We start from the raw sequence: 11,939 nt of genomic DNA, 5'->3' as shown, positions 1-11,939 counted from the left end.
TTTAATTTGAAACATGTTTTTCCCCTACATGATTCTAGAGCTATAACTGAGAGTGCAAAATGTTAGCAGACACAAACCAACAAGGATGGAATAGAGGATGCCTGGCCTATCTGATGGCGGCTGAATATTCCGGTCCTGATCAATGGCTTCGATCGGTGGGGTAACAATGATGGGGTTCAATTCTTCCTGGAAAAAAAAAATCAGAGAGTTTAGTTCAGCTTCATTACCTCAGAAAGAATTGACACGCAGATATTGTAGTCTGGACAGCTAGATAACACCTGAGCCAGCAGTTAGACTCAGATTTCAAGATTTGTAGTTGAACACCATAGACTAGTTAATTTTGAATCTGAAGAAGGACAGACATTATAATAATCTCCAAGAGTGGCCTTGCCTGTTATTGTGGAAAAAATAAAAACAAATATATTCAGAGACAACCCTAGAAAGGTAAACTGAGCTCCGAATGACTTGTATCTCTGGCATATTATCTTCAATTATTGAAATTTTAACTGATTCTAATATCTACTCTTCTCTATATATAATACTGGACTCATCATTGCTTGGATTTGTGGTCTGTATTTTAATCGAATAATTTTATAGCATTTAGAAAGAGAACAGTTACGTTAAAATAGTAAAAACTTCACCATCAACTATAAATATATTCTAGCACTGATAATTAAGTGATTTGAAATTTTAGCAAACTATATAATTTAATACCTAAATAATTGAACTTATCAATTATTACTTTCATTACATTTTATGTGTTGTTTACACTTAGAAACTTCTTTTTCAATATCTTTTTAAAAACCCACTTAATATACATTTGATATTTAAAATCTAGTATAATCTCCCTTTAACAAAAAAAATAAGATTTAGACTACATGAAAGAAAATTTGCTGCACAATTGTCAATAACAGCTGGTCAATGTCAATTTGTGGACACTGTTATTCTCATCTCATGTTATATTGTAAGTATACTATTTCCCAGAAGCTTTTGAAAATATTTAGCCAGATTCCTGTCTGTTTCTGTATGTTAACTAACAGAGAAAGGAAAAACAAATCTAACATGTTCACAATACTCTTATTTAGACACATATATACTTAACATATATTCTTAAGAGGCCAAACTACCATTTCTATTTTTCTTTGATTAGTTTTGCATTTTTCAAGTGGCAGAAATATCAAATTGTTTGAAAAAGTGCCATACATTTTGAAATATTTTTCCTTTGTGAACATGTTAAAAATGTAATATTAGGGTGGGTGGCATGGGTCAAGCTGATCACTTTCAACTTTTTATGTGATCATAGAAGAAACACAAGTGGAACAGTCACATATATCTTTGAAGCTTATATACTACAAAATATATGATGTCTGGTTCTTTTCAAAACCTTCCAAACAGTATTGATAATTTTTTTTTAATTTTTAAAATTTATTTATTTTTTACTGAAGTATAGTTGATTCACAATGTTGTATTAGTTTCAGGTATACAGCAAAGTTACTCAGTTATACACACATACAGATCTATTTTTTTTTTCAGATTCTTTCCTCTTATAGGTTATTACAAAAATGAGTATATTTCTCTGTGCTATACAGTACATCTTTGCTTTGATAATTTTCATCCTTAAAATGGGGGAGCAAAGAGCACATATGTGAAATACTCATACAGCCATGGCTCATGAAAATCACATCAGTTTCTGCCTGATCACTGGAACTTTATGCACATATTCAAACAAACAAACAAAAACAGCTCAAGGAACTAACAAAAAATACTCTTGTTTTATTATTTCCATGTATTCCAATATGTATCTGAAAAATTTCCAGGTATATTTTTTACCTTACAAATTGTGACTGACTGTTGTATCCAAAATGTGCATTTGAATATCCTCTCAGTTGCATATTTGACCTTGATATATAAGGCTTTTTTTTTTGGTCACCTTAATGTTTTAACCATATACCACTCTGCCTTACATTTAGATCCTATTAATATTGTCTCACTGAAGAAAAGTTCCTAATTTTAACATAGTCCTATAGATTCCTTTCTCTTTTCACTTATACTTGGCGATTTCCTCTGCCTGCACACATAATCTGACCACCTGAGGAACAGTTGATAATTTTCCCTTATCTACATCTATACAGAGACTATTGTGCTCATCCATATCAAAATTTATTGAACATTCTTGCTGACTGTACGTCTGAGTTTCCGTGCCTATAACTTTCTTGAGAGCAGGAGTAAGGCTGATTTATATCTGTAGCACCAGAAACGTATGGGGCACACAGACACTCAAGAACTGTTGAATAAATGGCTTCTCAGCTCCAGATTATTTAGAGTATTCTTGACCCATGGATCCTTGCCTTTCTCTCTGGGTTCCTGTGGGACATCCAAATACACACACTGACATTTGATAAGTATGTTTTTATAACTCCCAGATCTTTGTGCTCACAAAGTTATTGCACCCAACTGGAGGGAAAAATAATGTGGCCATGGAAGTGGATCAAAATGCACAGATATGGGCTCAGAGTTTTTCACTGAGATGGCCTTTTGGGTGTTACAGTAAGTAGTCTCATAAATATTCCAGTAGATTGAGTGGTGAACGTCTGTATCCTACAACAAAACATACCAACCTTGCTAGTAAGTTTTCAATAAGCTATTTAATTCCTCAGAGTTTGAATCCTAATTTTCAAAGTGAGATTAATAATATCTACATTCAATAATTAATGTGAGGATTCATCAAAGAATGTATGTAAAACAGTAAGCGGCATACTTAATATATGGAAATTATTAGTATTATCAAAATTAATATTATTTTTAATTGTGTAATATTGACATTAAACTTGCCTCCAAACTATAAGCAAAGAAAGAGATAGAAAATTTTAATTTCAAGCTGGAAGCTTATTTGAAACCAGATCTTGCATATTTTCCTGAAAACATGACACTGACATGAATCTTGAAGGTTTTATTTAGGATTACAAAATTGATCAAATGTTTCAGGGAATGAAGGGGGACTATCTATCATTGCTATTTAATTTTAAACAGAGATTTGGATGTAAAACCTGCAATGCAACTTATTTAATGATTATACTTAAACACAATTTTAAATAGTGCATCAGGGAGTTGAATGTTCACTTAAAACGAACATTTCATTTTACTTTATTAAAAGGAAGCTTCAGTGATATTCCTTTTCTGTAGACTCAGACACATTACAGTTTCATATCCAATTTAAAAACTCATTCCCCACCCTTTGATTAAAGAAATTTGTGATAACTCTGATTTATAAATATTCTGATGAGTTATATAAATGTATCAAGCACTTGCTGTGTGCAAAGAACTCCACTAATTGTTCAAGTAGTGTTAAAAAAGAGGTAATAGTTATGGAACTATGAAGGAGCTCACAGTCATGAGGATGGGGACTCAAAGCACATGAACACAATTTAGAAAAAAAATTTATAAAGACATTTATCAATAAATATTAAAAGAGAGCTCTGGTAGAAAACTCATATGATCAAGTATTATGAGTGAATTAGTCAAAATAACAAGAATCAGAGATATTTAAACACGTGTAGCTTAAATAAAGCAAATTTTGATTCATATATCAAAGGTAAAATTAATAAAGATAAAAAATATGCCTGCATTTGATAGAGGCTGGGTAGGGAGTTTAAAAACACACACACAGGCTTCCCTGGTGGTGCAGTGGTTGAGAGTCCGCCTGCTGATGCAGGGGACACGGGTTCGTGCCCCGGTCTGGGAGGATCCCACATGCCGCGGAGCGACTGGGCCCGTGAGCCATGGCCGCTGAGCCTGCGCGTCCGGAGCCTGTGCTCCGCAACGGGAGAGGCCACAACAGTGAGAGGCCCGCGTACTGCAACAACAACAAAAAAAACATACACACACACAGGGGGCTTCCCTGGTGGTGCAGTGATTAAGAGTCCGCCTGACAATCCAGGGGACAGGGGTTTGAGCCCTGGTCCAGGAAGACCCCCCACGTGCCGTGGCGCAACCAAGCCCGTGTGCCACAACTACTGAGCCTGCACTCTAGAGCCAGCAAGCCACGACTACTGAGCCCGCGTGCCTAAAGCCCATGCTCTGCAACAAGAGAAGCCACCAAAATGAGAAACCCAAGCACCGCAACAAAGAGTAGCCCCCGCTCGCTGCAACTAGAGAAAGCCCCTGTGCAGCAACAAAGACCCAATGCAGCCAAGAAATAAATAAATATTAAAAACACACACACAATTGATGATAGATAGACAGATAGATAGATAGATAGATAGATGATAGATAGATAGATAATCTACGGCTATTTTGAGGAGAGTCATTAAAGTGCCTTTATAAACAGTGCAGTTTAATTTTCATATAGTTGGCAATGGAAAACTTCTACAGGTGAATAGCAAGTGTATTTTTATCATTCTGATGAAAAAAATCATCCTAGAGTGTCTTGTAGGTACAGAATAACATAAAGAAAAATATTTAAAATTGTACAACCCAGTAATAGCCACTGTTAATATTTTGAGGTATTTTCTATCGGTATTTATCTTCTATGTATCATCTATCTACCTGTCTGTTTACACAGTGATATTTCACCACTTCGCATATATAAATTTTGTTGATTATTTTTACCTCACATATTATAACCACTGTTCTAAGTCAATGCATCTGCTTTTCAAAAAAACAATTTGCAATAACGTGCAACCTCCACTAATGTTATAACGTTAGTTGTACTTTTTTTTTTTTTTTGCGGTACACGGGCCTCTCACTGTCATAGCCTCCCCTGTTGCATAGCACAGGCTCCGGACGCGCAGGCTCAGCGGCCATGGCTCACGGGCCTAGCCGCTCCGCAGCATGTGGGACCTTCCCGGACCGGGGCACGAACCCGTGTCCCCTGCATCGGCAGGCGGACTCTCAACCACTGCGCCACCAGGGAAGCCCAGTTGTACATTTAGGATGCTTATATTGTTTAATAACACATATAATGTATTCATTACTGTGCTGTGTCTTTAATTATATTCCTAGGTTAAACTCCTGGATGTGGAACTTCTGGATCAAGAAATGAGAGCATGTTGAACTCTTTCAGACAAATTGCCAGATGGCTTTCCAGAAAGATTGCAATGATTTATTTCCTCCTCAGTAGTGTGTGTTTATAACAGCACATACTTGTCGATACTGAGGGTGATATATATCTGAAATACTGTTAATAAATATAAAGTTAAATTTTACATTTCTTTGATTCATAGCATAATTTATTTGATATATTTATCTGTGTTTCTTCTGTTCATTTACTTTGTCTATTTTCTTTTTAAAATTTGGTATTTTAAAATTTTATTTCCATGGCATATGTGAATAGCACAAAAATCAACACTTTGTCATCAGTCTTAAAAATATTTTCAGTATGTTGTTTGCCTTTTAATATTATTTGTTTTTGAGATCTAGAAGCTTGGCGTTTTTATGTATTGAAATATATCCCTTTTTGATTTCTGCTTAGTCTTTCATCCTCTGAAAGTCATATAAATGCTGAATTATATTTACTTTCAGTTATTATGGTTTCAACATTTTAAATTTAATTCTTCAGTCCATCAAGACATCTGAATAGTAAAGACAATATTCACCAAACTGTGGCTGGAATTTTAACCTATTTTTTTTTAACAGAAGTGAAACCAGTTTTAAAAACTCTTTGCTTTCCCCCTTTTCTCTGTCTTAAATAGACATCTGTATAAAATTTAATTGCCTTCGAAAACCTATTGATCCTATGTTTCTCTCATATTCTATTACACTGCTTTAATATCTTAATTTACCCATGTCTGTAATGATTTAAAATAGAAATTGAGAGTTCCTCTATTATATAAAGTTGATGAGGTTTAAAATTGTGTGTGTGTGTGTGTGTGTGTGCATGTGAAAACTAGATATTGGAAAGACACACAGTGATTTAAAATAAGGAATTAGGCTCCAAATAATCTAGATTTACAGAAAAGTAGCAACAAAATTGATGGAGACAAAGATGATAAAATGCCAAACAAGAAAATGCCATCTAATTGCATTGGTTAATGTCTCAAATTTGTCACAAATCTTCTTCCCAGTCCCAAACACACACACACACACACACACACACACACACACAAAATTGCTGCTCCTGTTAATGAAATTTGAGAATTGAGAACTACACTATTATTTTTTTCATGTTATATTTCCTTTAAGAATTATTTTATATTCCTGCATTCAGTTACAATATATATACGTATATATATTTGTAATTATTAAATTAATTAAAGCTTTCTTGGTTTATATTTAGATTCTGTTTTATTGGTTTTAACACTCACATCTAAATATTTATATCATGATTTACTTATTTTTAAATTCTTTATTTTTATTCAACAGTCAACTGAAATATGTCCTTGAATGTTTTTTTCAGTAAGAAAATATGAGTACTTGTATATATGACAATGTAAATGGGTTTATTATACCTGAATGAAAATTTGACCAAATATTAGGTTCTCTTTTTCCCAAGCTTTTCCTCTATTTACAAACTTTCCTCCATTGTCTTCCAGTTTTGTTTCTATGGAGCAGAAATCTGAGATCTACCTAATATGTGGTTCCTTTATGTTTTTTTCTTTATTGGTCTTGTAGAAATTTGCTTTTATCTGGAAATAAAATAATATACCAGAAATTTTCTGAGTAAAGGCTATCAAATTTTACTGTACTTTGCTTTACTGTATTTCACAGATACTGCATTTTTTACAAATTGAAAGTTTGTAGCAACCCTGTGTCAAGCAAGTCTATCAGCATGCACCATTTTTCCAAAAGCATTTGTTCACTTTGTGTCTCTGTCAGTATTTCAGACATTTTTGTCATCATTATGTTTGTTACAGTGATCTGCAATCAGTGATCTTTGAGGTTACTATTACAATTGTTTTGAAGCACCAGGAACTGTGCCCCTATAACAGATGGCGAACTTAATAAATGTCATGTGTGTTCTGACCACTCCACAACTGGCTGTTCTCCCATCTTTCTCCCTCACCTTGGGCCTCCCAATTCTCTGAGACACAACATTGTTGAAATTAGGCCAGCTAATAACCCTACAATGGTTTCTAAGTGTTCAAATGAAAGGAAGAGTAGTAGTCTCTCACTTTAAAACAAAAGCTAGAAATGATTATACTTAGTGAGGGTGGAAAGCCAAGACAGGATGAAAGTAAGCCTTCTTCAGACAAACAGTTAGCCATGCTGTGAATGCAAAGGAAAAGTTCTTGAAGGAAATTAAAAGTGCTAATCCAGTGAACACACAAATGATAAGAAAGCAAAAGAGTCTTATTGCTGATATGGAGAAAGTTTTAGTGGTCTGGATAGAAGATTAAACCAGCTACAACAAATGAGGAGTTGCTTCTTATGGATAAGCAAAGGAAGTGGTTTCTTAAGATGGAATCTACTCCTGGTGAAGACGGTGTGAAGGCTGTTGAAATAACAACAAAGGGTTTAGAATATTACATAAATTAGTTGAAAAACAGCAGCAGTGTTTGAGAGGATTGGCTCCAATTTTGAAAAAAGTTCTACTGTGGTTAAAATGTTATCAAATGGCATTGCTTGCTACAGAGAAATAGTTCCTGAAAGGAAGAGTCAATCGATGCAGCAAACTTCACTCTTGTCTTATTATTAAAAATTGTGACAGTCACCCTAACCTCCAGAAACTACCACCTGATCAGTCAGCAGCCATCAACATGAAGGCGAGGCTTTCTACCAGCAAAAAGATTACAACTCCCTGAAGCGTCAGATAACGGTTAGCACTGGTTAGCAATAAAGTATTTTTTAATTAAGGTATGTACACTGTTTTTGTAGACACAATACTATTGCACATTTAATAGACTACAGTATAGTGTAAACATGGCTTGTAAATGAACCAGAAAACCAAAAAACTCATGCAACTCGCTTTATTATGATATATGTTTTGTTATGGAACCAAACCCACAATGTCTCCGTGGTATCTTAACTGTGTTTCATGCTTTGAAAACTTTCAATCTGCAAACATGGATACTTAATAAAATCCTGGAGGTTTTTTTTTTTCTTTATTTCTACTGTATCTTTGTTATTGTACTTGCTTACTTTACCTGGTTTTTTATCAACACAAATTGATTATATTTTTATTTGGCCACCTGATCTTTATTTTCTTATTCTCCTTGTTAATTCCTCTGTAGTCTGGAAGATTTCTCAAACATAATGAAGAGTATTGTAAGATGGTTAGAGTATTCTTTTATTAACTAGGAAAATACAGACTGAGTCTTGCCTCTCAATTTAGCTAGCTTCTGTGAGCTTCACCCTGTATTGGCTTATAAAATAGAGTAATATTACATCTTTTACTATGAGGTTTGATAATTAACTGAAGAAACACTTGTAAAATACCTATCACAATCCTCCCAGCAAGTTTTAAATAAGTATTAGGTATTATGTTATTAACAATATTGCAAATTTTGTTTTCTGCATCCTCAGCTGTATATTTTGTCTTTAATTTCTTTAGTTTTATTATTTCAGTTCTGTTCTCTTCTCTATCAGTATCTTTATTTCACCTTTAATCTCATGTTTTATATATTTCATTCTTTATTAAGTTTTATTTGAAATTCAAAACTTTTAAATAAATAACTTGTAGTAACTTAAATAATTTCTAATACCTTTTCTTAATAACTTTTTTCTTTTTATCTTGAATATAAAATATTCTTCTCCTCTAATGTTGCAGAATCTTTCATGGGATTCACATGTGTTTGAACCAGTGTATTGATTGATTGATGCCCTTGTGACTGTAAAGTTCCCATATTTCTGTGGTGGGAACCTGAATCTCTATTTTTATCCCTGTCTGTAGTTTTTTTCACTCTCTTTTCAAGACAGTAGCAGTCTTATAGTCATCCCGGCACAAATCTGACTTAGAGTCCTTTCTTCCAGTGTTGATGCCACTTTTCATTTCTTTTTATGTCTCTATAAGTATTTCAGCATGGCCATGGGTAAAGATAAATCAGGTACCCAAAGCCACCTGCCATTTCAATCCAGACCTTTCTACTATAGGTTTATGAGCAGGAAAATGACAAGATAAAAGAGGTGTTAGAAAAAACTATGTTTTCACCTGTGAATAAGTTTGACACTTTGAGAGAAAGCCTTCTTCTCTAACTTTCCAAATAGAAATGTAATTGTTCTTTCCTCACTGTCATCATGGCTACAGTTTTAACCTGTCATAGACTATTGCTTGGAATTCTCACCTTCCTAGTTCATCATGCATTACAGAGCAGTGCAGTTCAGAGGAAAGCATGCTGCCATCAAAGCTAGAAAGACCAATGTCTGAAACTGTGGTGCAAAATGTGACAGGAATACTTACTTTTTCTGAAATTCAGCCTTCTAAGTGTATAATAGTAACATTAATTTACATCAAATTATGTCAATTAATGTCATATCAGTTTAATCTTAGACCTTCTCTCGGCTTAAAAAAGAAAGTAACTTTTGCTGTCCTTTTAGTGACAGTCCCAGGCTAACATTAAATAAGTATTAGTTTTTAAATGCCTTATTGTTTATGTATCAGGATTTCTCTCTGATGTAGAATATAATACCTCTAAGAGAAGGACCATTACTATTTCTTTCATTGTTAGTGCCTTAATTTGTGTCTTCCACATTGCAGATACTCAAGTACCATTTACTCAATGAGAAAACTGTTTGGCTATTGAAAGAATTCTGGGAGTAAAATAATTACAGCAAAATAAATCTAATAGGAAAATCCAAAGAAAGAGATAAACCTTAGGGAAAAAATGACTGGTGATAAATTTTATTGGGGGCTGGGTTTACTGGAGAAAAATGAATTTTAAATTCATAATTCAGAGCTAGAAAAAAAAGAATTTTTTTAAAAATTAAGTGGAATTAATTTAGTGTTTTTATATTAATTTTTAGATATCGATTAGACCTTTATATAAGAATATGAAAATAATTATTGCATTTTCCTGCATCTTTTTGAATATGTCTTATAATACTAAACTAACACAATGTAGCCTTTACAGTCAGCATATTAATATACTACTACTACTAGTAATAATAATAATAAATTTCACTAAGCATATTGACTGGCACATTGTAGATGATTTGTGAACACTGAGAACTGTTAGAATTTTGTGGCAGCAGAGAATCAACCCCTTTACTGATTGATAATTCTATAATATATAATGCACAGTACACACCATATAATAATTGTTCCACAACATACACTCTTCTGATGTATGAAGTAATAGCATTTTTACAGTGACATTGATGGAATCATTTCTGAACTTTGCCACAAATATGAACAATGATATATAGCAGCATTTAACTTCTGTGTTTATTCCCCTTGTTTTCAAATTCTACTGTTAAAGAGGCTATTGTGAATTTGAAGTTGTAATGGAAACTCAGATTTCAATCAAAAAGAATTTCATAATCAGATGTTTCTAAGAAGATGGATATATTTTCTGTAGAACATTTATTATTGTATAATAATTTAGAGCATTAGTTAGACATTTGAGCCCTAAATATTCCTTTCTACGAGCTATTGTCAAATGTTCTCAAGAACATCAATAAATATTTTATTAATTAAAAACAGAAATATTAATGAATTATTTTTGTTATCTTGTAAATCTGGACCAATGAAGAAGTATTAGTGGTTAGTGGCTTGATTTTATATATATTTATTGAAATAATTTTGTCACTTTACCATCTTTATATTAAAATATGCATAATTAAATTATGTTTCAAATTAAATAATATAAATAAATTTTCCTTTTCATAACTGGTTTGAAAAATATTGTTTTAGTGCTTCTTAACCTGGATTTTAGATATGAAATACTGTATTTTTAATTTAATAGACCATATAGACATTTAATACTAGCTAGAGATAAAGATGTTAATGGTATTTTCCAGTTATATTTAATCTGATATATTGAAATTTTTAAACATAGAATCCATTGGTGTATAAGTTTACGAAATGGATACTAGCAGTAATTATACCCTCATTTCATTTTGCTTTGTACAAACATTCCTGAAATTAATAAAATGGATAACATAAATTAGTAATTTTGGATATCCAGTATCTATCTATCTATCTACCTATAAAAATATCCCAGGCATTGAGAAGACTGAACTTATCCTACTTGATATTGATTTGGAAAACAAAATACCTTAAACTTTTGATCTGTTTCTTGTTATTGAAAGTTGGGGGAAGAAAAAGAAGCATCTCTTGTTAACAAAAATACCCACCGTCTCACCCCAAGTTTATTCTGCATGACTTAACCAGCAAGGAGAAGAACTTGTAAAGCTTATGCAAGTCTCCTCTTGAAAAATAGAAAATGTATAAAAGAACACTAAAATGGAAATGCACACCAGAATACACTAGTACAATAAGGTTCTTAAAAAAAAGGAAGTTTCTAATGCTTTATAAATGTTCATCTTTTGATAGATAGGCCTGGTGGGCTTATGTTTGCCTCACTGAATAGTATATGACACTTGGCAGAACATGTATAAGAACAGCCTAGAGCATGATTTCCCATGTGCTCTTACTCAACTCCCACAGATAGTGTCTGACTCACAAACGGAATGGGAACTTCCCCCCAAACTAAACCATTGCTGACCTTTACATCCTCAGCATACTGAAAGACTCCGGAAGAATTTGGCTCTTTTTGTGGAAGCACAAACTGAAACATTTAGTTTTAATGTTTGAAAAAGTATGACCTGGGCCTGTTTTCAGACTTCTATTTTGTCCTTGCAATAAAGACTACTACTTTAAAACACAACACAGGGGCTGTTGATAACTCTGGATGCTGATGCCTGCAGGGCACTGATAGATGATTCATAAATCTTTTCCAAATGGCGTTCTTGATATTTGCCCACAGGGTCTCTGGAAGCATTCACTAAACTTTCAATTTTGCTTCAGAAGTTCAACGTAATAGTTTTTTCTCTCCCATTCCTGC

General features: G+C 33.3%; 1 protein-coding gene across 1 annotated transcript in view; it reads right to left on the bottom strand.

Moving 5' to 3' along the window:
* Positions 1 to 77: 77 nt before the first annotated feature.
* LOC103083018 (protocadherin-15-like) overlaps positions 78 to 11,939 on the bottom strand; it is a gene marked incomplete at its 3' end in the record, with an annotated part of 186,896 nt that continues 175,034 nt past the window's right edge. The window contains exon 7 of the mRNA XM_007450826.1: positions 78 to 186. Coding sequence (XP_007450888.1) covers positions 78 to 186 — 109 coding nt within the window. The remainder of the gene's footprint in view (positions 187 to 11,939) is intronic.

This window comes from Lipotes vexillifer, unplaced genomic scaffold (assembly GCF_000442215.2).
Source record: "Lipotes vexillifer unplaced genomic scaffold, Lipotes_vexillifer_v1.1 scaffold202, whole genome shotgun sequence".
Lineage (NCBI taxonomy): Eukaryota > Metazoa > Chordata > Mammalia > Artiodactyla > Lipotidae > Lipotes > Lipotes vexillifer.
The sequence above is the reverse complement of the archived record's forward strand: the minus strand, read 5'-3'. Positions and strand labels throughout refer to the sequence as shown.